Here is a 27680-nt window from a genome sequence, read left to right as displayed (position 1 = left end):
TTGTTTTTCTTCCATTTGCGAATAATCTCACAAACTGTTGTCACCCTCTCTTACCAAGCTGCTTGGCGATGGTCTTGTAGTCCATTCCAGCCTTGTGTAGGTCTACAATCTTGTCCCTGATATCCTTGGACAGCTCGTTGGTCTTGGCTATGGTGAATAGATTGGAATTTGATTGATTGCTTTTGTGGACAAAATAACATTTCAATAAAAACTCACTTGACGTACTGGCCTGAACAAAAAGATGATAGAAGCCTAGGATTTGGCAAGGCTATCCCTCGGTCAGTTTTTTTTTTTTTTTAATTCCTAAAGTTAAAATGTTATGCCCTTTTATGACAATTTAATTTGGTGGGCGATGGGTGTATTCTGCAGAATGTAGGAAACGACCATTCTAATAAAGTTCGCCCATCCCATTGTGGACAGTTGAAGTTTGGACCATGTTTTGAACTTGTCTCCAAATGTCATAATCAAAAAGGGCAGATATAGGGTCTCAATCGCAGACTGAATGAGAAATTTGCATGCCCAGGTATCTGAAGGGGTCTGCAAGCTGAAGCAGGGCCTTGGGGGTGACAGTGGGGCGTTTTCCTTCCAATGACTGGCCCTGCATTAGGAGGATAGCGTTAACCTCAATTAATCAAGGCATTGGAATTCCAAAAACTTAGTGATAACACCCATAAGTATAGAGCAGAGATACTTCTGTATTCCCCATGAAAAGCAGCATATAACATCATTTTCTCCCTAGGTGAGCCATAGCAAAAATAATTTCAGCAACTCATCTAATCATATCGGCTAGGGGTTTAAAAGCAATTGCATATACCAGGGGAGAAAGTGGATATCTTTGAAGAGAGACAGCGCACACAACGGGGAACTCCCAGTTCAATTTGCAAGATCCTCTGTCAGGTGCTCAGGCTCAGTGTAGCAACACAAAAATAACACCGCTCTGAACTACAATATCTGGATAACGGGTAACTGGTAACCTTGGCACATCCTTCTTGCGTCCAAAATAGGCAAACTGGAGAAAAACTGAAGGAAGAGCTGGCACTGCTTGGTATAACATCTGATCTTTATTGTATCATGACAAGTATATATTATACTGTATTATACTTGTCATGATGCAATAAAGATCACAGATGTTATATCCAGCAGTGCTGGCTCTTCCTTCAGTTTTTCTCAGGCTCCACGTGTCCTTACACACCACAAACAAAAGGATTGAGCCACATAGTGATTTTAAAGTGGTTGTAAACCCTTACAATCCCCTTTTTGCTACAGGTAAGTCTATATTAAGGCTTACCTGTAGCTACTCCGCATATCTCCTAAACTTGCAGATACAGGGGAGATCTCCTAAAACGTGCAAGTGCTGACCTCATTGGCACATGTGCACTGAAGGAACAGCACATACGTGCCGTTACTTCAGTGAGTTGTGCGTGTGTGTGTGTGGTGGAATGACGTCATCATTTGTCCTGCAGGTCTTTTGTTTTTTCAATGTGGGTTTACAACCACTTTAATGGTTGGTTACATGAAGTTGTAACAAAGGGATATCACTGCCTTGCATCTCAGTACAGGCAGAAACCATTAGATTGCACTATTAGGCTTCATATACACTACAGCTACTAAAATTGAGGTTCAAACCTTTTGGCGTTTTTTGACACTTTAAGACAGGGTCAAGAGTCAGTCCCCCCAATGGTTACCAATCATAAAAGCATTCCCCCCCCCCCCACGTTAATGTGTGCGCACACCAATACAACAAAAACTTGGCAGACAGGTAATGGCCCAATACTGAACAGCAGCATGGACAAATACTGGAAATGTTTGCTTATTTTTATGTACCACAGAATTTCCATCTGGTTCTAAATAGATATTCAACTCTGTGTTAAAAGGTATATGTGATAATGGAATGTGCTGCAATGTTAATAGAATTTTTCCATCTTGCATGATATGCCTGCTTTAATACACAAAGCAGCATGGTTTCATTAAAAGAAACACTTAAGACACATTATTTAAGCGGCTTTAGATAATTGTTTCAGCAGTGAACAACCAAGAGCAAAGATTTTTTTTTTTTTCCATCGATAGGTTACCTTCCATTATGAGTAATGTAATGATAATCAAAGCGAAAACTAATAACACTTTACCATTTATAGCCACGCTAGAAAATACATATGCACAGCAGTTCATTTCTTGACCAGGCTTGTCAGCTTTCAGACAATGCGTCATACAGATTCATATAAAAGCTAAATCCAATGGACTCTATTCTTTACATCTACTCTTCGACCTCTCTGCTGCCTTTGACACAGTGGACCACCCCCTCCTCCTCAAAAAACTCCACACTTTTGCTCTTCATGACTGTACTTTTTGCTGGTTCTCATCCTACTTATCCAACTGCACCTTTAGTGTTACTTACAACTCTACTGCTTCCTCTCCTCTCCCTTTCTCTGTTGGGGTACCCCATGGTTCTGTTCTTGGCTCCAAGCAGTGGGCAGCCTAACCTTAGAAAAAAAAAAAAAAAAGGGACAACACCAAATTCTGACACCCTTGATCTACAAGTCATACGACACCTTGATAAACTTGCATTGGTTACCACCACAACACACGCAACTTTTCTATTCTGTCCATTTACCACCTGCTAAACTGGTGAGTAATTACATGGATGGCTTTCAAATACCAATGTATGGCTGCCATTATGATATATGGTAATAAGTTAGCTTAGGAGTACATTAGCATATCAAAGATTATCCTGTATATTTTTATGTTAAAAACGTATGCTACTTTAAATAAAAAATGAAATGTAAAAAATATATTATAGGTTTAATTAATATTATAATGACAGGTATGATATAAAATGTCTTAACACCTTTGTTTAGAATTGAAAGCTAGGCACCCCAATTATGAGAAAAATATCTTATGTACTGGATCATGTGTTTTCAGCACTACTATTTGTATACAGGAACTTTTTAGCACAGTGCTATGGTGCCAGTACATTCTTGCCCAATCAAGTAACGGGCCAATAATTTAGCAATAAATAGTTTCTGAAGATTAGTTGACTTTAGAAAGGAGAATAAAGAAAACCTGCAGGCTTGGTAATTACTAGCCACAAGATGAAAAGGCAGACACCAATCAATGTTTGTTTTTTGTTAATCTGGCTGGAGGAAAGTGAGATGGGTGTTAGGTTAGCGACAGGGAGAGGTCAAGATGTTTAGGACTAGTAATGCTAGGGTCAATTGTTTTCAATAAAATCCACAAAGTTTTCAGAGCTGGTTTTGCAGAGAATAAGCCAGGCTCACATTGCCATAAACTATGTATCCCTTTCCATGTACTCTTCAATAATTTATCTCGACAACAAAATACAAACATTTTTAGCTTCCTTACATCCATTTCTCATATGTGCCTACACCCTCCCCTCAAACTGCTGTTCTTGATATTTCCAAAGACTGTAGAGGTAGAAAGATATTCCATGAAATGTGCATCATAATTAAAGCCCATTTTCTGTGGTTACATATCCAGTTTTTAAACACAGCATCTAATCATGTCCACTGTTCACCTCCCTTCCCTCTACTTTTAACATGCAATTTTATCACTGGTTTCCTCATCTACTTCAATGCACTCATCAGGGGATGGGGGAGCAGGGTGTCTTAGAGCAGTCATAGTGCAAGAGACAGTTATCTCTGTTTTTTTGGGGGGGATAAAACAATCCTAGTGGCAAGCCAAAATGAAATAAATACTTGGGAGCGAGCAATAACTTGCATCCAAACTTTACTGGTAAAATGTAAATGGTAAAACAATTACTCTTCCAATTGATGTCTCTTTGTCCTTTCAAAGTCTTTGGTAAAAACCATGACTTGACCAAAGTTGATCTTGTAGACACAGTACATACATACATACATATATATATACATAGAAGCTGTAGAAGCCGATTGGACAGCGAAACTGGTCAGGGTGGGATTCTAAACGGCGACCCGGAAGTGACGCGTGCGCTTCAAGCGTGCGTTCCAAAGTGTACTCTCCCTAGGCGGCGGTTTCCTGCAACTTTTTCAGCAAGTCTGTTTGTAAAGTTTACCTGGGGAATCGGATGCCGGTCAGAGGACACCTTCACTTACCGAGGATATACGTTTGTTATCTATTTTGCGGTACGTGCATTTAGAGCGGGGATCTGGTGTTTTAAAGGGAATGCTTCTTTTTGTGAAATAAAAAACGGGATTACACTATTGTTTGGTACCCTTTGTGTTTCTATGTGGAGCCTTTCCTTTACCTAATACCTACTTGAGAAACGGAGGATCCAGGGAGAAAAGATACCTTTCAGTGTATATTATATTTTGCCTTCTGGTGAGTGAGTACCCCGAAGGGGAGTGTGCCCCACAAGTGGTGTCTTATCCTGGGAAGAGGTGTAGGATATTCTATCAACTTTCTCCACTACCTTGATCTCCTTAATCCGTTTTTAGATGAATGCTCTTATTTTATTGAAATTGGACATTTACAACCAATTTTTCAGCGCTGTTTGACCATATTGAACTTTTTGTTTTTTATAGTGGTTTTTTCATTATTATGTTTTGATGCATACGTCTCTTGATAGTATGTTTTAAATAGCTGCTTTCACACAATATTTGCCTGTTTTTAGTATAATTTGGTAAATATTAATATATCTATATTGGTCTAACTGCTTAGAGGTTATTTGTCAGAATATTAACCTCTGGGTGATTGATTTATTTGTCAACATATCATTTGTGGCTGTGCAACCTGGCGCTGAGGTGTGCCACTAGGCCTAGTGTGGCATTGTTTTAAATAATATATATATATATATATATATATATATATATATAAATATATAAATATATATATATGAATATATATATATATATATGAATATATATATATATATATGAATATATATATATATATATGAATATATATATATATATATATATATATATATATATATATATATATATATATATATATATATATATATTTATTTATTATCGCCGCTAAGAAGTCGCCACCCACCCAAATTAAAATATTTTGAAGGGTGCACTCAGGCCAGGCCAGGCATGGTTCACCCCCTTGGTTCAGTTTGTGAAGCATGACTACCCTGAAATTCACCTGGCAACAGTTAAGCCTACTGTGCCAAACACCGCCAAAAGAGGTGGTCCCAGGCATAGTTCGCTTTTGGTCAGGTACAGTTCACTTCAGTGTGAGAGCAAACAGCATACCTCTCCATAAATAACTGAGCACAAAAGCAGAGATTACTGTGGTCTGGTTGGCAGGAATTATGCAAGTGTGCCCAGGAACAATCAAACTCTGGCACATTAAAGTTCAACTATGCCCAGTGTGAATGCCCATCAAGTCTAAAGATGTAGTGTGTAAGCTATAAAGAAAAAAGCTAGACCAAAGAAAAACAATAATAATGCAGTTATCACTGGTAATTCCTGTTTTAGCCTATGTTTAGAAAAGGATTGTTGCAATGTTATTGGGCATTAGTTGAAATGCCTTCCTTTATTATCCCAATTTAAACACAGCACAAGTTGTGTGTGTCCACATTGTTCCTTCACTCCTTTTGTAGTATGTCTATTGCCTATTAGGCTGCCAACTACCAATAGCTGCTAAAGAGTTTTGCAGGCTTCAAAAACCTTTTGTGAGGGCCTACATCCTAATAGGAGACAGTATTTTTTATAGGGACGCCAGATTAGCAGATGAGAAAAAAAAAACTGACAGTATTAACGTAGGGACACAAACAGGGCAAATATCACTTTTCAATACCAAGTACTGTACAAAGGATGGGTGAAGAAGTTGCGTACAAAAGGTGTCAAGATTTTACCATCAAAATATGGGTTACAGTATTTAAATTGTGAATAGCCCTACATAATAAGACCGTAATGACACAACTAGATGTTTTCCTTACAACTGTATTCATGGTCATGAATTATTAAAGACAGTAAGCTGTCTAGATCCAAGGAATTAATATGGCTTCCATTTACAGTCAAAAAGCAATTTTTTCCTCAAGTAAACCAGTTTGTAATGTCTTGTTTTGCTTTCTGCAGGAGCAAAACTGTTAAAATTTGTAGATTTGTTGAAATTAAAATACTACTGTCTGCCTTAAACGGTCTTCAACTCTCACATTTCATAAGTAGATCCGTAGCAGCTACCATTATGGTTTTACAATCAAAATAACTTTTCTAAAAATTCTAAATGGTTGAATAGGAAAATGCTTTTGGAAAACTACAATACTGGAAAAATGTGAAGATAACATCAATTTACAGAACAAATAAGGTACCACTAATAATAAAAACACTGCACTGCTTCTATACAATGGTTTTCATACTTCCTTGACTCTTCACAGCAAAGGCTATGGACCAGCATGTTTTAATGAGTATACTTTATTATTATTTTTTGCTTTTTTAACAGTGTCAAGAGGCAGTTTATCTAAATCATTAGGTTACTCAAGCCAAACTGACCCTGAACCACTTATGAGCTACTAATGTGATGCTCTGGCAATGTTGATACCAAAACAAAACTCAAACAATTAATAGATATAAATAGATGATCTTCTTGTATATTAATAAATGGAAATCTACCTATTCCCCCATGTAAAAACAACCACCTGCTCTGTCGCAACAGCAAAAAAACACATGCACTTTGTCACACCTGCATAAGAGCAGAAACTGCCTTCAACTTCAGCAAATTGAGGACCATTGTTTTATTTAAATGAATGACCCAATTATGAAAGTTGCAAAGAAAATCATTGAAAATTACTGCAGTGCCTGTCAATTGCCACACATTTAATCTCCACGGAAATCTCAATCATTTAGAACCTTCAATCTGAGAAACAAATACATATGTGGGTGGCATATTGATGGAGTGGAGAGGTCAACAAAATTGTATGATCTATGGTCAATACTAGAGGTCGACCGATATATCGGCCGATATTTCGCGTTTTTAAAGATATCGGCATCGGCCGATTATTGGGTAAATTTAGGCCGATTGTCTAGGATCTGTGCTGGGTGGAATTCTTCCGCCTGCCTGCCCGCCCGCCCGCTCGTCGCCCGCTCGCTGCTATCTGCTGACTTTATATTTTTTTCCCGTTTAGGAAGTCTGCAGCCAACCAGCGGGCCGGTAACAGCCAATCGGCGGCCGCCGCTGCAGACTTCCTCCACTGTAAAAAAAATGTCCCCTGACGTGCTGCGCGCCCTGCCTCTGCCTACAAATTCCAGAATGCAGCACGGGCCGGTAACAACCAATCGGCGGCCGCCGCTGCCGTCATTCTCCACTCTGTAAAAAAACGTCCCCTGACGTGCTGCGCGCCCTGCCTCTGCCTACAAATTCCAGAATGCAGCACGGGCCGGTAACTGTCAGCCCGCGCTGCATTCTGGGGCTTGTAGGCAGAGCGTGCAGCACGTCAGGGGACATTTTTTCCAGAGTGGAGAATGACGGCAGCGGCGGCCGCCGATTGGTTGTTACCGGCCCGCTCTGCATTCTGGTGATTGTAGGCAGCACAACAGGGACAAATGGAGCTTTGTGGATAGAGTGCTAATATCGCCCTTCCTGAGCGCTGAGCAGTGCTAAAACAGAAGGAGTAGGCAATACAGAAATTTGGCCACAAGAAATGAGACAATGATCAGCAGCTGCAAAAAAAAAAATGTAAACATCAAAACAAAGTAGCAACTATTGAAAGTCCCAAAGTCCAATATAATACTGCAGCAGCGCCATTTCCAAACAAACGTTTGAAAAACAAAACAAACTTCTATATAATCAACATAGAAGTTTGTTTTGTTTTTCAAACGTTTGTTTGGAAATGGCGCTGCTGCAGTATTATATTGGACTTTGGGACTTTCAATAGTTGCTACTTTGTTTTACTGTCTGTTTTGACGAAAGGAGCTTTCTTGTGCTAGGCTAGAAGATGCAACGGAGCCTGGAGCGCTCCCCTGGTGGGCATTGATGAGGTGGCAGTGAATGACATTGGGCTGTACTGGTGGGCACTGATGTGGTGATGCACTGGTGGGCACTGATGTAAGGCACTGATGTGGTGATGCACTGGTGGTCACTGATGTGGTGGGCACTGGTGATATGCGCTGGTGGGCAATGATGGGATGCACTGGTGCATTGGTGGGCATTGATGAGGTGGCACTGATGGGCTGTACTGGTGGGCACTATCGTGGAACTTCTGGACACTGATAGGCTCCACTGGTGGGTACTGATGAGGTTGCACTCGTGGGCACTAATGGATACTGATAGGCTGCACTGATGGACTGCACCAGTGGTCACTGACGGGCTGCACCCCACCTCTCCACCCTAAACAATTATCTCCTCCCCACCTCTCCACCCTAGGTTTTTTGAGATGAAGGAAAAAAAAAGAAAAAAGAAAGAAAATCGGCCTAAAATATCGGCCACACATATCGGCCACACATATCGGCCATCGGCCACCCCGATTTCCAAATATCGGCATCGGCATCGGCCAGAGAAAAACACATATCGGTCGACCTCTAGTCAATACCCGTGCATCCAATGCTATGCCACAGGATTACAGGTGAAATCCAGGAGATTGTTGACAGAGGGTTTTTTATCCTTTTGGCTGCCGGATATTAATTTAAAAAAATGTTGTTTTGTGTATCAAATATATTTTAGATTGCACTTCAGAGTTACATATAGTTTACCCTTACAAAAGGATTCCTGTCTTAGGGTTTTATGCTTTGTTCCAGACATAACACTTTCCACTGGGACTAATAAATGACTGATGTGCCACCAGTGAATATATTATTATATATATATAGCCATTTTGCATCAATATACATAAGATCAGCAATGACTTAATTTTAGTGAATAGATTAAAGAAGTAAAACTTGGAAAAATGCATTGCAACTGCATGCAGGCCTTACCAGATGATTCTAATATTGTGTACAGTTTCCCAGATGATAGGGCCATTTTAAGCAAATATGCATTATCATTATAATCATACTGTACTTCTAAAGCACTATACAAAAAGGTACCCATCCAAATGAATCCAAGCCTAGACTTACTGCTTGCAGCAAAGTCTTGTGTCGATTCTTGAGATACTCTCCCTACTGTGTCAACGGTACAGCGGTTAGTCTTTCTGTTTCTTACTCCTAACATTTCTTACCTGCATGTCACTTGTTCCCTTTAGTATTCTCCACAGGAATAAATGGAGAAATCAGCAATGCTGTTCAGCATAAAGTAATCAGATCGGTGAGTGGGGAGGTGGAACAATATCTCCACACTGGAATATCAGTGTATTTTAAAACAATAGTGAGTAAATGAAAAGTGGATAAATCTATTTTTAGTGGACTTGCATTTAAAAAAATATAGTAAAGTGACATCTAGTAATACAGTATATATTTATGAAACACCAAGATGGTTAAATTGTACAAGAACTCGGAGGTCTTTAAATTGTATATTGCAGACAATAGATTTGGAATATAAAAACACAAACTATGCCTTTGTGGACAGCTCCAGACAAAAATAAATTTAATAAATGCAAAAAGTGAACAACTATTTGTGCCAGTGTTTTGGTACTACATTGCCTGGTCAAATGGAAAATAAAATACTATATACACTTATTGGCGTGTTTTTTGGAATTGGTCTCTATGCACAGAGAAAATCCAAAGCTTACAAATGGATATTTATTGGCAGAGAACTTATGTATAACATTTGGGGAAGGAACTGGTGCAGCAGCTAATAAACAGAAAAAAATTAAAAACTGCAAGTATAGGTATCGCTATAATATAAAAGTTTACAGGTGATAATAGCCCCAGTGGAGTTCGCCCTTGAAAAACATACCACTTCTGGAATTAGCAAAGTAATTTCAAAATTCTTCCTCCATGTTTGTGACTAATGATACCTAAATATTTTATAAACAAATTGGCTGCATGGAGGGTTTAGCTATTAAATGTTTAATTAGTAATATTTATGCTATCTCAGAATAACAAATTACATCAAAATAACTGAGACTACATGTGGAACTACTAAAAAACGTATGCTACAGACACCGTAATATTTTGTGAAAATAAAAATCTGATGGCCCCTGTTGGGCAAAGCAGATGAAATTGGACAGCTATTTTTAATAAAGTTACAATTTATATTCTGCATAACTGCATATACGCAGCATTTCACATAGCTCTCCCGGTGGAGCAGAACAATTTGAATTAGAACAAACAGCATGGCCCAAAATTAGACAACTTGTGCATTTAAAAAAAAAAAAAACTCTGTCGGAGAGACAGCATCGGAATGTGACAAAAGGAAAAAGGAATTATACAGCTGCCAGAAAGAAAAATAATGCAGTATACAGAAAAAGCAAAAAATAATTAAAAATCTACTTGCAGTCTTAAAGGCCAAGTGGTCATTAAGGGTTCATGTACAGAATTCATTAGCTAGTACCTAACTGCCAGTTTCTAGCTTCTAACTTGTTCGGTTCACTGAAAACTACAAAGGCTCAATAGACAGAAGGCAATATTCTGGATAAGTTCAGTAATTCTTTGGCACCTAATGAATATACCAGAACCTAATCAACAGAACATGGCGAGAAAACTTTTTTGGCTGCAATCAACACCAGTTTGGAAACAATGAAATACAAAAACGAAAAAAAAATAAAACATAAAATGACCCCACACGCAATGCTCAGTAGCCTTTTTTTTTTTCATGTCTTATTATTGTATGTTAGCTTTAGATGTTCAGTTTCAAGTTTTTCAATATTGTCTATGAAAATGAATAGCCTATTATAGTCATCATTTTCAGTGAGAAATCTGGCCTGCCAATACATATACACAAATTTGACTTGCCCGGGCTAGCAGCTATCTCTATCATTTCTTAGTTAGGCTGCTTTCACATTGCAGCCAGGAGCAGCGGTGACGGTATAGCCACGCTATTTGTAGCGCGGCTATACCGTCGTATTTACCGCGATATTCGGGCGCTAGCGGTGAGGTTTTAACACCCGTTGCGGGCGGTATTACCGCGCTTTCCCATTGATTTCAATGGGAAGGAGCGGTATAGGAGCGGTGAACACACCGCTCCTATACCGCGGTAAAGATGCGGCTAGCAGGACTTTTGGTGCGCTCCTGCTAGCGCACCGCTTCAATGTGAAAGCCTTCGGGCTTTCACATTGAACACTGCAGGGCATGATTTTTCATGCGGTATAGCAGCGCTATTTTTAGTGCTGTACCGGATAAAAAACGCCCCAGTGTGCAAGGGGCCTAAATGTATGGATGCAGTGCACTTGGGCTACACTTTGGCCTGGGGGGCAAATGCAGCCAACTAGCCCCTTTTGTGGTAGAGAGATTTTTAAACACTAGAAAATGTACTATGCAAAGTATGAACGTGTGCCTCGCTAATTGGAAGCAGGATTAAAAGGTGGGCGTTCCAAAATTACATGATTTACACACATTTGCACATCGTGTGCTTCCTTTGCAGCCCACTGCATTTATTCTTGTGACATTTCAGAGTCAAAAAAGGAAGTTGGTGCTAGAAGACATCTGACGTCTCGTCGCTCATCCCTCATGAAAAAGATCTAGGTGCTGCGAGTTATTTTCTTGGGTTTGGATAATTTATTGCCCCTATTCAAATTTTTTTTTAATTTTGGAACGAGTTAAAGAGGAACTGCAGTCTGCTCACAATTTGTAATAAAAACATCTTTGCCATTCTGAAGCTTCCCTCCAACCACTTTGCATGTTTTATATATACTGTACTTGCCAAATATGCTGCAGAAATCTCTTTCTGCAGCCATTTCAACTGTGGGCAACTGCAGCTGCTGCCTGTTCACTTCCTGGATTTACACAGACATACAGAGGCACAGCTCCAGTTCTGAAGCTCTCATTGGCCCTCTGACGACTCACCCCCCCCCCTCCCTTCCGAGCAAACTCTCACAAGAGAGAGAGCCAAGCATGATGTCATTAGCCTAGGCTAATGACAAGACAAGAAAGAGTAAGGTCCCTTTCACATGGGGCAGATCAGCAAGTGCTCAGCGGGGATCGCTCCGTTGATCCCCGCTGAGCCGGCGGATGACAGGGCGGTCCCCGCACACTGTGTAGGGACTGCCCTGTCTTTTCTCAGCTCTCCCCTATGGGATGGATCGGATGAACACGGACCGTCTGTCCGTGTTCACCCGATCAGCCAGATGGATGGAAAAGTAGGTTTTTCCTTCGTCACACTTTGGCGGATCGGAGCAGGTCGGATGTCAGCGGGCATGTCACCGCTGACATCTGCGGCTCCATAGAGGAGCACGGAGCGCCCGTTCAGGTCCGCCTAAAAAACTGGCAGGCGGACCTGAATGGGTCGCCTGTGTGAAAGAGCCCTAAGTAGGCTTTATAAGGTATTTACCGGCAGAAAAACAAAAAAAAAGGTTTTACTAGCCAAAGTTATAACAAAGGCAGAATAGATGGAAAGTTGAAAAAATTACTGAAGGTCCACTTTAAGTTTGCTATGGAGCACAACTATTTCTATAATAGGGATAGCTTTTACCTACAATGATAAGTTCACTCCCAGCCTCACTAGCCTATTCCTGGCATTGTGGGAGGAGGAAGCTATTCATGAACGATTGTGCTGACCTGCTATTCTGGATGCATTATATTGAGGATGCCTTTTTCTTATGGCATGGGGATGTTCAATCTGTCCATGCATTTATGACGCATTAAAATAATAATTCCTGGAGAATAAAATTGTGGAGTAATACATCCATTAACCACTTCAGCCCCGGACCACATTGCTGGTCAATGACCGGGCCACTTTTTGCGATTCGGCACTGCGTCGCTTTAACGGACAATTGCACGGATTTAACGGATCGTGCGACGTGGCTCCCAAACAAAATTGGCATCCTTTTTTTCCCACAAATAGAGCTTTCTTTTGGTGGTATTTGATCACCTCTGCGGTTTTTATTTTTTGCGCTATAAACAAAAATAGAGTGACAACTTTGAAAAAAAAAAAAAAATGAATATTTTTTCCTTTTTGCTATAATAAATATCCCTAAAAATATATAAAAAAACAATTTTTTTCCTCAGTTTAGGCCGATACGTATTCTTCTACATATTTTTCGTAACATTTTTTTTTTTTTAAATCGCAATAAGCGTTTGATTGGTTTGCGCAAAAGTTATAGCGTTTACAAAATAGGGGATAGTTTTATGGCATTTTTATTAATATTTTTTTTTACTAGTAATGGCGGCGATCAGCGATTTTTTTCGGTACTGCGAAATTATGGCGGACACTTCGGACACACTTTTGACACATTTTTGGGACCATTGGCATTTTTATAGCGATCGGTGCTATAAAAATGCATTGATTACTATAAAAATGCCACTAGCAGGGAAGGGGTTAACACTAGGGGGCGAGGAAGGGGTTAAGTATGTTCCCTGGGTGTGTCCTAACTGAAGGGGGGGTGGGCTGTCTGGGGGAAATGACTGATCGCGGTTCATACATTGTATGAACAGAAGAAGATCAGGCATTTCTCCCCTGACAGGACCGGGAGCTGTGCGTTTACACACACATCTCCCGGTTCTCGCTCTGTAACGAGCAATCGCGGGTGCCCCTTTTGGCTGCTGGGAGAGATGACGTATAGCTACGTGATCTCGCCCAGCAGAGCCGACCTGCCGCCGTATAACTGTTATATGGCGGCTGGTCGGCAAGCAGTTAACTTGTTGGATTTAGTAATCTTCAGTGATCTAAATGGACCAATCAGAAAAATCCCAGTGGAAATTTGTCATCACCCTTTCCGTCACTTGTAAAAAATACGCAATACAATAATTTACTACTTGTTCTACTAAAGGGGTCATTTACCTTCTTCAGTGTCCATGTGGTCTGCAATATGTTGGCTGGACCACAACGGGCATTGAGTACAAGTATTAATGAGCATCTCACCAACATGCGCAATGGTTTTCAAGGACATAATCTCTTGAAGCATTTTTCTACGATACCACAGCGATGATCTCTCTGGGTTGTAAGAAATAAGGCTTAAAAAATATTAAGTGATCTAAAAAGTCAAATCTCTCGGGGTGAAACTCGCTGGATATTCTCAAAAAGTTTGCCCCACAGAGATTAAATGTGGATTGAGATATCAACTGCTAAATTAAAAACAGTTGATTCGAGGCACTGTCCTGTCATTTGGTTTTAATTGTTATATATATTTATATTTTATATTAATTTTCTTTGTTGGATATTTCTATTTTTCGCTGCACACAGCTGCTCTTTTGATATATCATCAATAGAGGGCATGGCATCTCTCCAGTCTGGCTATTCGATATAAAAAAAGGAACTAAAAATGTAATTGTATACATCATTAAGGAAATTTGCGGATATATCTAACTTCATTGTTTTTGATGTATTTACACCATGTAATTTGCATTGGTGGTCAGCAGTTTGGTCCATGAGGCTTCTCCTCTATTTTATCTCTTGATGTTCTTGCTGAGAGTGGTTTTAAAAGGGAAGTGATATGCACATTTGTGATTATGGTTATTAAGCGCTGTGGAAGTGGTTGCACATATATGAATCTGGCTTCACATTTTTTGCACATTAACCCTAGAAATTGTCAGATCCACCTAGCAACTGTGGAGTGGGAAGCAGGATGTCCTTTACGAGGACCTACAGACAGAACAAAGATTAACTCAATCTGGCAGAGGCAATAGCTGCCAAGTAGACAGTGCCAGCTCTAACCACATTCAAGCAGTACAGTGTTTTGCGGCAGGAGTTCTCATTTAGGTGGTATGAAAATAACACCTTGGGAAAAAGAAAGGTTTTGGTCTTTAGACCACCTTGTCCCTGTGCATAACAAAAAAAGGTTCTTTACAAGAAAGAGCTACCAACTCAAAAATACGCCTAGCAGGCATAACAGTGACTAGGAAAACAACCTTACATGTGTTGTCTTCCAAACAAATGTATATAAGAGGGGTTTTGGTCTTTGAGGGACAGAGAGCACAAGGTTGAGATCCCGAACGGACATGTCAAGTTGGGGTATTTATATGTGAAACTCCCAAAAGAAAATAAATCTGATTAGTGAGTGTGATGTAAGAATATTCTGGGACAGAATGGATAAAGCATAAATCAGTACCTTGAAGGGTACTCGGGGCCAAAAGATAGTCCAAAATGTGAGTGATAGAATATTCCCTAGGGTTCACCCATCTGTCTTTGCACCATGCAAAGTATTCTTTCCATGTGCAGTTTTCAATCTTGTGGGAGCTGGATTTTTTTCCTTGAGTAGGGTGGAAATAACCGATTTAAAAATATTCCTATCCTTTAGGACTTGTGTTTCAACAGCCATGCTGTTACAGGCAGTGACTACGAAGCAGGATTGAATAGGGGTCAGTAAGCCTAGTCTGTTTGGAAGAGGCCAATGCTTCTCTGCCTGAAGTACCACATTCTTCTGGGTCAATTTGGAGCAATGAGAATTACTGGGATCCTTTCCCTATATTGTCCTGCAGTCTTTGGAGGATCTTCAGAGGGAAGGCATAAACCAGCCTGAATAGAGCCCAATGAATTACCAGATCATCTATTGTGAAAGCTTGAGGATCTCCTGTCGTAGCTACAAACTTGTTTAGCTTGTTGTTGAACCTGGAAAGCCAGGATGTTCACATATTTCCTAACTTAGCCAGCATCTCAGTGCCCCTAAGCGCTTGTTTGCTTGTGAGTAGTCAGGTGCTGCCTAGCTAAAGACTAGTGCACACTGCATGAATTAATGTATGCACATGAGAGTTGTTTTTGTGTTACAAAGCCATAGCTGTACCTTATAAAATGCCATCTCTGCTACAAAATTAACACTCTCAATACTTTCATCAATAAATATCCTCAAGTTATGGATGTTCAGGGGAATAGAGGACATGTAGCCTTTTTAGCCTCTGGAAACCAAAGGTTCTAGAAGTGATGAAGGCTTTACAAAGAATTCAGACATACTGGCAGAGAAGTCTGTGTTTATTAGGTTGTGTGGTATCTGAGGGGAATATTGTCATAATAGGAAATTGCTTAAGACAAGGGTCAGCTCAGTGGTGTTTTGTTTCCGGTGGGCTGTTTACAGAACACTTTATATGGCACTTTTGTTTCAGCTCCCTTGCACTCATTATCTGCAAATAAAAAATGGGGTACTCATGGAACATAGCTCTGACTGGACAGGAGATTTCCATGCCAGCATAAAGGAGCCACTAAAACCCAGGGGCTTACTGTGTTTCTATAACTGTGTAATAGTACAACTAGGCTGCCCAAAGATGGTTCGAAATTCACCCAGTTGCAGCTGAACCGGCTGAATTTTGATCAGTCTATGGCCATCTTAAGGCAAACTGTCTCACAACCTTTCTACATAAAACCATTGCAGCATTTGGTGGTTGGGTTGAAGTTTTAGGTTTCACAAATCACAGATCTTATGTTGTAGGTGGAGGAAAAAAGAAACAACTGAAAAGAAAGCTGCAGCATCCAGTCACCGGTTTGAAAAGTAGTGCGAGCGTAAAGAATAGTTACCCATTATTTGTGTCAGTTGGAAATATAGCCCAGGTTATGAGTTAAAAAGTCCTTTTCTTAAAAGACTTGTACAAAGAATAAGCTTAAAGTGGTTGTAAACCCTTACATATACCCAGTGAAGTAACTGATGATACACAGAGTAAACAAATCCTCCTACATAAGTTTCTCTGCGGTCTTCTCTCCATCCAATCAAAGCACAGAATTTTCAATTTTTTTCTGAATGTTGGTTTAGAAAAAAGGGGGCAGAGAGCTGAAGTTACACTCTGCAGAGCTTAGTGAGGAGAGTTCTGAGTGCCGATTAGAAGGAAGGGACACATTCCCCTTTAGACAGGGACAGAGCTGAGGCTGGAGATCCATTTTACCGGCACCTTTTTCCTCTTGTAAGTTTGTCAGAATTGATTTGTGTTAATAGGAGAGGAACGAAACTGCAGGCAGAAACGACACTTCATGCTCTTAATTGAGACAAGTACATGCTATAGAGGGATATGCTGTGTTCATATTTCATGTCTGAGGTTTACAACCATTTGAATGTATTATGGTGTATAAAAGATATGCTTCTTTCATTGAACCAATTGTTGAATTAAACAGTCATATCATTATCTGTATAGCCACCTTCATGCCGATTTCTAAAAAGCTTTACCATTCTTTCAAAGCCACTTTCTGAAAATAATTGGTGCACCCAGATACTTAAATTCATGCATCAACCCTACTATAAAAAAGCATATACATCCTAAAATATGAACATACGCATTATTCTGATGTCATATTTGTATATCATTTGAATATTTCCTTCAGTATTTTACTTGTATCTGTTTTTTATCTTATGATTACACAATATAAAAACAATAAAAAAAAAAAATGCAGGAATATAGCTTTAAAACTACCTGTGTTGGAGGTGCAGAGGATACAGGCAAAGGGTTAGAGATCATTGGGCCAAATATATCCAGGTCGTCGTTTAATGTGCTTGCAGTAGAAGTGCTTCCATTTGCAACTGGTACTTCAGTAGGTGTGTCTGAACATGAAAACACAAAAGTAAGAGCAATTTATAAAAATTCACAAGAATGATGACACCGACAATGAAATATAAATCAATAAAAAATAAAAATAAAAAAAAGAATCAGGAATCATAAAAATACATGAGAAACTGGGATTTTATAATTTTTCTCTTGTAATATTCACAAATATCAACAAGTATCTAACACTAAATATCTGTGCAATCGAAAAAAATCAAAGATGGCAAGAACACAACACCAGCAATGAACCCTCTATACTTGCTGTTAGAACCTGCTCATAACTGTTCCTACATGCTCTTGATTTTATCCAGAATGTCATTAGGTTTAAAAAGTAAGCTATCCTTTCCACCCATCTACCTACTCTTCATCCACTCTGTATTTAGCTGCAGGCCTCTGATTACTTTGCATTGAGTTTCCTGATCAAACCTACCTACAAGAGCTTAGCATGCACAGAGCACAGTATATTATTCACAGGTTATGCGTTCTTTGTTGGTAGCAATGTAACATACATATATACTGTGACCTTTGCCTGCTAGAAGGATCTTCCAGGCAGCAAAGGTATTCACAGGCTCGTAATAAAATATTAAGAACAATACACTTGTCATTTTACTTAAAATCATGAATATTGGACATTAAATTAAAAGTGCATGAATGATAACCCTATTACAGCTAAAGCTGCTGATGAAACTCAAAGTACCCCCCTTTTTCTTTTTCTTTTTTTAAACAGCAGCACACAAACTTTTAGGTATATAAGTAGCTAGGGAGAAACGATTAGTTTACAATTTACATTGCTGCAGGGATTTGCACAATTTTTTTTTTTTTTTTAGCACCAAGCGTTTCAAATAACAAGCATTAAAATCAAAACAGAATCAAATGTCATAATGTGCGAATAAATAAACTGCAAGAAATACTTGCTCTTTGTCCATTAATGGAACTGGACATTTTATGCTCTTTCAAGACCAATTTCGACATTTGCACAATGCAATTTCAAGCAAAAAAAGAAAAGCTTACTGTAGGACTCAAGGAATAATCAAATTGTAGATTGCCAATTACTAATATGGCCAGGAAATATTTCATTGTGGATAATTATGATAAATTAACATAAATTTACTGATGCAAATGTACGCTTTTCTACATTTTTACTGTTCTGTGAGTGCGAAAATGTGAGCTAGTCAATGTCATGCAAAAATTGTAACAGTAAAATCTATCTAAAAGATGAAACCTGTACTAAATATTTATTCTGGAAATACAAATGGCAGTATGCTTCGTCCAAAAATGTTTTTATATTTAAAGTGATTGTAAAGTCCATTTTTTTTTCTATTAAAACAAACATGTCATACTTGCCTGCATTATGCAGTGGTTTTGCACAGGGCAGCCAAGATCCTCCTCTTTTTGGGTCCCTGGCTGGAGCTCCTGGCCCCTCCAAGCAGCTTGCTATGGAGACACCCAAGCCAAACTGCAGCGCTGTGTATCCATTCGGACACAGAGCTGTGGTTCATCCCCACCCCCCCTCTCTCTCCTGATTGGCTGAGTTTGATTGACAGCAGTGGGAGCCAATGACCCTGCTGCTGTGTCTCAGCGAATAAGGAAGGAGAGTCCCAGACGGCCGAGGCACTCTTGGACATCGTTGGATGCAGATGGGGCTCAGGTAAATATTTGAGGGGCAGAGGGGAGCTGCTGCACAAAAAAGGCTTTTATCTTAAAGCATAGAATGCATTAAGATAAAAAATAAAAAAAACAACCTCCACTTTAATATCCGTCACGTAATAACCCACACTTGGACTTTTCACCAACACCTCTCAGCAGCATTTTACAAATTACTTTTGTAAACCAAACAATCCCTGCCCCAGTGTAATTTATAACGTGCAGTCCCTACATACGATATCACATAGGGCCACATGTGTAAGGCAGATGCCAAAATCAAGAAAAATGCAGCACTATACCACTGCAATAAACAAACAAACAAAAATAACCCAGAAAAATAACAAAAAAAACACAAGAACTTGCAATATTTTAAAATTAACAAAATCTGCAAAAAAAAAAAAAAAAAAAAAAGATGGAGGAACAGGATGAATACACTGAAACACAATTTACATTACAATATAATATATATTGTACACGATCTTACAGAGGCAGCATTATACTGCCAAAATGTGTTTAAATATGATATTTACACAATGTGCCCCACTACATAGCTAGCAGAATGCTACCACTACGCAAAACTGCAGATATTTTCCCCTTAAGCTCCTAGGGCCAGATTCACAAAGGGGATACGCCGTCATATCTCTGTTTCTATCTATGCGACTGATTCATAGAATCAGTTACGCATAGATATCCATAAGATCCGACAGGTGTAATTGTTTTACACTGTCGGATCTTAGGATGCAGTACCGCGGCCGCCGCTGGGGGGAGTTTGCGTCGTAAACCAGCGTCGGGTAAGCAAATTAGGAGTTACGGCGATCCAGGACGGATTTTCGCGTTCGCTACGTCGCCGCTAGTCTAGTTTCCCGTCGCAAATTTAGTCGTCGTTTTGGGTGCCCTAACTTCAGTCAGCAATCGTATTGCTGTCTAAAGTATGGCCGTCGTTCCCGCGTCAAAATTTTAAATTTAATGTAGTTTGCGTAACACATCCGGGAATACGGAAGTACGCTACGTGCATCGCCGTTCGAAAAAATGACGTCACGGCGCGCAAAGCACGACGGGAATTGCGAAACGGAGCATGCGCAGCAGGTCCGGCGCGGGAGCGCGCCTAATCTAAATGGCACACGCCCATTTGAATTGGCCCGCCTTGCGCCGGAGGCCGCGGGCGTAGTTTTCATCGCAAGTGCTTTGTGAATCAGGCACTTGCGATGAAAACTTGCGGCGGTGTAACGTATCTACGATATGTTACGCAGCCGCGATTCTACGTGAATCTGGCCCCTAGTGCCCAACATATTAGACTAGTAGCACTGCAAAAAAGTTTGGTTTTGTCAAAGTGCTTAAATGTTGCACTGGGTCAGGTTCTTGCTATTTGGTAAAAATAAATTAAAAAAACATACAAAGATGGATTTGAGAACGCTGTATTAAAAGCAATTAAAAATATATAATTAATGATGGTGATTTTTGTAACTTGCAAATGCTCACGTTGATGAAAAACTGAATAGGATGGGTTACTGCAGATAAATTAGATGTATTTATTTGACCATTACAATATGAGAACGTCACAAAATAGAAAGATCTTTATTGCATTACAATGATCAAAGCTTAGCATCTGTCACTTTTATTGTTGACATTCTAGTTTTGAGCCAATCAAGTTTCCTGCTAGTTACAATGCACTGGCTCACTTCATAAATGAATGCACAGAGGGGACAACAAATGAAATGAGCAGAGCAGATCTATTCAGCAAACAATGAATGTTGCTATAGTAATGGTAGGAACTAAAGCTTTGTGGCTTACTTTCAGAGGACTCATTTTGTTTTAGCAAATGAAACTGTAAAACACATTTCTGTGACTACAATGAAAACCCAAAAGAGATATAAATGAAGTATGCTAGTTAGATTTAGCCCCCTTGATTTAATAATTTTCAATTCATTTTCAGCAATTTAAAAACCAAGCTGCAGTTGAATATTTACATATAAATCAAAAGCAATCAAAGCTGGGAATGAAGCTACCTACTGCTGGAAATATTTTTTATCATCAAGCTGAATGGACATTTTGATTTGCAAAATATTCCTGAAGTTGGTTATCCCATGTGTGCAAAACGCCCACTATACCATCAAAGCAGATGCTTGACATCATAGGAAAAACCACAGTGAATCTTTCTTCAGGAATTTACCCATATTTGGGAAAATGGATGGGAGGCTTTTAGTGTGTTCTCATCACGGCTATAACCCATGTCCATGTTCCCAGGAAACTTTCAACTTCAGTTCAGAGAGAATGCAAAAAGCTGCAGAATGCACTAGTTTTTTCAGAGGATGGCAACAGTATGGCTAAAATACACCAACAATTTTTAATCATGCATCACTAAAAGTTACTGAGGCCTGAAAGCGGATTGCTGCAACTAATTACACACAATCTTCTCTATAGCGTTTACAACACCTCAACAGTGCACAGTTAATCACAGGTAATTGCATTTAACTTTAGGGGTCAATGATTATTATAAAAGTCAATGGGTGCATTTATGTGCTACCAATTTCGAAGGAAAGCAGGCCATAAGACTACAAAGTTACCCACATAGCTTAGGCCAGAGGTCCTCAAACTATGGACCGCCAGTTGTTCAGGAACTACAATTCCCATCATGCCTAGTCATGTCTATTTCACAATGCCTCATGGAAGGAGGTGTAGTTCTGCAACAGCTAGAGGGCTGTAGTTTGATGATCCCTGGCTTAGGCTTTAGGATGCTGTGTAAATTGTGTTACAGGTTACAAGCAGGTAAAAGTAACTACTATGTGCAATGTTAAAGTGTCACTAAACCCAGAACCCATGATATCTAGTCTCCCACAGTACACAGAAAATTGAAACGCAATAGTTCAGTAAATATACTGCTAAATACCTTTTCTCGTCAGCAGTATATAGCAGTCTTGTGACTTTGATCAGTGTCTGGTTAAAGCTTTTAGGAGGAGTTTTCATTCTACTCTGGTTGTCCCATGAGGATGAAGGGCCCCTGACCCTCTGTCTAGACAGTATTGATTGGACCTGTGGCGATCACATGCACCCCCCCCCCAAAAAAAAACAAATTCTCTAGCAAGACATACCAAACTGAAGTTACAGTGGAAGAAGCTGCGGAACAGAGACGACTGGATCAAACAGCCTTTTTACACAGTACAGAGGATTAACCCCTTAGGTTCTACAGTGAGTATAACAAGCACGCCTTATAATGTAGTCTGTATACTGCATATACAGACTGATTTTACTGTTGTAGGTTCAGAAACACTTTAAAGCAGGGATCTGCAATTAGTGGACATCCAGCTGTTGCAAAACTACAAGTCCCATCATGCTTCTTCCTCTGGGTGCCATGCTTGTGGCTGTCAGAGTCTTGCTATGCCTCATGGGAGTTGTAGTTCTGCAACAGCTGGAGGTCCGCTTATTGCATATCCCTGCTTTAAAAGGAACACTAAAGGCAAAACATTATTTTTTATTTTTTTTAATAACAAACATGTTATACTTACCTCCACTGTGCAGCTCGTTTTGCACCCGAATGTCTTCTGGGGTCCCTCTGCAGCTGTCTCGGCTCCTCCTCGCAAAAGCTTTCCACCTTCATGCGAGCAATCTCGCATGGTGAAAAGCTTTCGTGGGCGCGCTCCCATGATACAGCCGCGGGCATAGACAAAGTTAAACTACAGTCAATCCTGCACTTTACAGATATCTGTCATGATCCACAGCCAGCAAGATCACACTACTACTTACTGATTGTTTTACTACTTTCTAGGTGAACTTTCAAAAACTGGACAGAGTGGAGAATACCAGCTCACGGTCTAAGGGCTCTTTCACACTGAGCGCCCGTACAGGTCCGTCTGTCAGTTTTTTTTGCGGACCTGTACGGGCGCTCCGTTCTCCTCTATGTAGCCGCGGATGTCAGCGGTGACATGCCCGCTGACATCCGACCCGCCAAAGTGTGACAGAGGAAAAACCGTCTGGCGGATCGGATCGGGTGAACACGGACATACGGTGGACATAGGGGGGAGCGGAGAAAAGACAGGGCGGTCCCTGTACAGTGTGCGGGGACCGCCCTGTCATTCGCCGGCTCAGCGGGAATCAACAGAGCGATCCCCGTTGAGCAAGCAGAGGTGCACGGGGTGGATCATTACTGATCCGCCCAGTGTGAAAGAGGCCTAATGAGTAGGCTGGAAGATAAAACGGTCACACAGAAAGATCCATCAATTAGGAAATACATATTTTACCTGCCTGATGTAGTTGTAGTTCTCCCATTCACATAACTCTGTGAATGAGTGATGTGGACAGGTGGGAGGAGCCCCACACAGCCAAGTTTTTTTTACAATTGTGATATCGGGTGTGGGGAGAAGACCCTGGCCCGCTGTCACAATGGGGACTTAGGGGGTGCGGGGGCTGCCGATTTAGTAACATGTTACACTCTAAATATGAGCGCAACATTTTACTAAAAGGTGAATTGTTTAAAGAAAAGAAAAAAAAAAGGGTATTTTTATATCATTACCAAATTTAAATGAAAACTTCACTTTCACTGAAAAAAATATAGCATATAAAAATGCTACACAAGCTATTATGTAATGTAATGTTATAAACTGAGCTTTCCATTTCAATCTGAAGTCACTGTAATTTTGCAAAAAATGTAAATTAATACAACTTGGCAACCTGGAGTTACACTGTTGGGAATGCCCCATAGAAATGTAACTCCCTGCTTGTGTGATTGGCTTATCGATTCTCAAAAGTCTGCACGAAGATACAAGTAACATTTCAGGAACCCCTAAAATATGAATTTCATTTTTTAAAGGTATTTTTGATTTACTGATGAAATGCAGACACTGAGAACACCAAGATTTGCTGGGGTGGTCTAAATGAACACAGACCCTCCCATAACTGGAAAAGACAATGTAAAACAAACATCCTAGGTCTACTGACCTGACAAAGGTATGAAAACTGCAACAAAGTTGGTTAAAATCCTTGCAAAAATTACAGAGGGGATACATTGTGGAGAGATTTAAAGCAGGGTTAGGCTATAAAATAATATCCCAAGCTTCGAACATCTCACAGAGCTCTGTTCAATCCATCATCCGAAAATGGAAAGAGGATGGCACAACTGCAAACCTACCAAGACATGACCGTCCACCTAAACTGACAGGCCAGGCAAGGAGAGCATTAATCAGAAAAGCAGCCAAGAGGCCCATGGTAACTCTAATGGAGCTGCATAGATCCACAGCTGAGGTGGGATAATCTGTCTACAGTCAACTAAGTCGTGCACGCCACAAAACTGGCCTTTATGGAAGAGTGGCAAGAAGAAAGCCACTGTTGAAAGAAAGCCATAAGAAGTCCTGTTGGAAATTTGCCAGAAGCCATGTGGGGGACACAAACATACATGTAGAAAGGTGCTCTGGTCAGAGAAGACAGAGTGACAGTGCCTTCTGCAAGTGTGAACACTTTGGGTTCACACTGGTATGCTGTGGTTTGACTGCAGTTGTGGTGCACTAGCAGTTGTCCTGCATATCACTCCTGGTAATAATAGCTGCAGTCCCATGGACTACTATTAGGTTGCACATTTTTGCAATTTTTTTCCTGAAAGCGTACCAAAGTCCTGCATGCTGCATCTTTGGTGCGCTTTCAGAAAAACCCACAAAAACGCACAACCTAATGGTTTTCTATGGCAGTGGCTCTCAACCCTGTCCTCAAGTACCCCCCAAGCAGCCTTTTTTTGTAAATTTCTCTTAGATAAAATAGTTGTCTAAAATACCAAGCCATTGACTCGGATTTAAAGCACCCATGCAGGATAAAGGAAAACCTGCAAACATAGCCTGTTGGGGGTACTTGACAGGGTTGAGAACCATTGGTCTATGGCATTGCCGCTACAACAGGAGTAACATTCAGGAAAACTGCGAGTACACCACCACCAGAACACTGTGCAGCATTATAGGCTTCCTCAGACCACTGTCCAGAGTGCTGGGAGCCTCAGGCAAGTGCTGGGAGCCAGAGAAAGTTGCTTGTAGGCACCATATCCTTACTAGCTACGGTGTAAGTGCACTGCGCGGTTTATATATTTTTTGAATTGTACAACATGTACACTATTCAGGTCCCTGCACAGCAGCGTGCTGCTTTGTGTTGAAGTGACCTAAAGCTCATTCCAGTGCAGTGGAAAAATGTAGTAGATCCAAAAATGTTTTCATTGCACAGATCAGTGTTGTGGAACAGGGCACAAAGAAAACAGTTGTTTTCTATATGCCCTTGAGGCAACTGGTAAAAAGTGTGGAAAAATGGCAGTCACCTCACACAGATTGAACGAACCCCAAAGCCTCATGCCCACGAACGTTATAAAAAATGAGCTGTAAAACTAGTACAGACGGCAGAAAAAAAGCATTGTTAAAAACTTGATTTAATCAGCGTTTTGCATTGGCGTCAATGTGCGTTCAGCCACGCCAACTTTCAGCTGTGCTTCTCTGCCTCTATTAAAAATCAATGGTTCCCTATGGGAGTCTATTGATTTGAATAGAAGTTGCACCATGATTATCCGGCTTGTGTGTTGGGGATCTTGAAGAGGAACCCAACGCCAAAATAAATATAATGGGCGTGGGGTTCCCCCTCCCAGGACGATATCAGACCCTTTGGTCTGGTATGGATTTTAAGGGAAACTCCCATGCCAAAAAAATAAAAATAAATGGTGTGCCCCCCCAAAAAACAACCATACCAAAGACTTATCTGAGCATGCAGCCCGTTAGGTAGGAAAGGGGGACGAACAAGCGCCCCCCCTTCCTGGACCATACCAGGCCACATGCCCTCAACATGGGGGGTGGGTGCTTTAGGGTATGGGGGGCCCTGCCTCCCCCACCCCAAAGCACCTTGTCCCCATGTTGAGGGACTGGTGCCATTACATGGAGACACATGGGAGGCCAGCTGCACCTGGGAGGTGGGTGTAGAGTACAATGCTCTGAGGGCTTGCATAAATGGGCCCGAAAATCCATATCTGGAGAATATGGCAAACATGAATGACCAGTTTAGACGATCGAATGCTTTCTGAACATCTAAGCTTTAGTGAATATTTTATAATCTGAGTTTAGGAGAGCTATGGGGCGATAATTGTCAGGTAGCGTTGGATCCTTGTCTGGTTTCGGAATGACCGTTATGAAAGTGTGTAACGTCTTATAGTAGGAATAGAGGAGTCCACCAGGTCCTGGGGGTTTATGTGACAGGAGTTGGTTAATGACCTCGGTGACTTCCTCAACAGTTATAGGTGCGTTTAGTCCAGAGCGATTGTCTTGGGATAATGTAGGGAGATTTCGAGAATTAACAAAAGCGTTACATTTCTCTGGAGTGAACTGAGATTCTGAGTCTGTGGACTCTTCCGATTTCTTCTCCCCTCTCCGGCTGTTCTCCCTATGCTGATCCTTCCCTTGACGTTGACTCAATGCAATCTTCCAATGTAATTCTGGGTCCACCGTGTGCAATCACTTATATTGGCATGGGGCGGGGCCAATCTGCTGATGTCATATGGATGTCCCGCCCCTTGTGACGTCATCATTATTTTTGACACTTTTCCTTTAGGTGAATGGGTAGGGGTACACACAGGGTGGGGGGCTGGGAATTTTTTCTTCATTTTGACAGGGGTCGCCCTTCAAGATCCTCAGCACACAAGTCGCACAGCAAGTCGGATCATTATGGTACGACTTCTATTCAAATCAATGGGCTCCCATAGGGAACTATTGCTTTTCAATAGAGGCAGAGATCTCCTGACGAGGCTTAATGCTTTTTATACAGCGTTAAGCCGAGTTTAACAGCTTTTACCAGTGTCTGGTGTTTTTAAGGCTCTAGCGCTAGAGCCTCAGAACGAGCTGGTCCTGTTTTTTTTTTTTTTTTTAAATGCCTATGCCACTTACAGCTCAAAAATGCCTGTGTGGGTATGAGGCCATTGAACAACATGGAGAGGTTTTCTTATGCTGTAAAAAAATAACCTAAACGTGGCTGTAAAAACACCAGTGGGCGTGAGGCCTTAGTCATGAGCACACTACATGCAACAATCGCAAATTGCTTTCCTAGCTGTGGGATTGCTCCAGTTATTTCTAAAGCGATCTGTGGTTAAAACATACTGACATGTAAAACCCTCTAATTGTATATAGGGCTGGATACTTAATGCCCTCCTAGGCAAGCTATGTTTTGTGACTCTCTTCACATGGCCAGAAAGGCTTGAAGACTTTCTGCATGGTACAACATTCCCCCAACAAATATGCACAAACTGTAGCACAGCAACAATGGCTTTATACATTAGAATGTGATATTCACTTGGAAACATGATGTACGGGTGGCTGTTTGGTGCTGCCCTCGCCCATGGCTATGCAGAACTGTGGCTGTGTTCCAAGCTATTATGTATAAACAAACTACATTAAAGATGCAAAGTTTACTTATCCTTATTATAACTTACGATAAAGTTCTCTATAATCCTTCAAGGCATTATGGATTTCATTGAACCATGTTGCCCCAGAATGTTCATGGAATTTTTGTTTATTTTTTTACACGTTAGAATAGCTAAGCTCTGCCACACCAATGTTGGCACTGCATTCATATAATAGGTCCACCTTCAAGCATCGA

At 40.6% G+C, this 27680-nt stretch overlaps 1 protein-coding gene across 2 annotated transcripts in view; it reads right to left on the bottom strand.

The window, feature by feature from the left end:
* Positions 1–27680, bottom strand: part of SMAP1 (small ArfGAP 1) — a 311133-nt gene that overhangs the window by 35085 nt on the left and 248368 nt on the right. For both annotated transcript variants that reach the window (XM_040349919.1, XM_040349920.1), the window contains one exon: positions 17307–17434. In XM_040349919.1, coding sequence (XP_040205853.1) covers positions 17307–17434 — 128 coding nt within the window. The remainder of the gene's footprint in view (positions 1–17306; positions 17435–27680) is intronic.

Source organism: Rana temporaria, chromosome 4 (genome assembly GCF_905171775.1).
Source record: "Rana temporaria chromosome 4, aRanTem1.1, whole genome shotgun sequence".
NCBI lineage: Eukaryota > Metazoa > Chordata > Amphibia > Anura > Ranidae > Rana > Rana temporaria.
The sequence above is the reverse complement of the archived record's forward strand: the minus strand, read 5'-3'. Positions and strand labels throughout refer to the sequence as shown.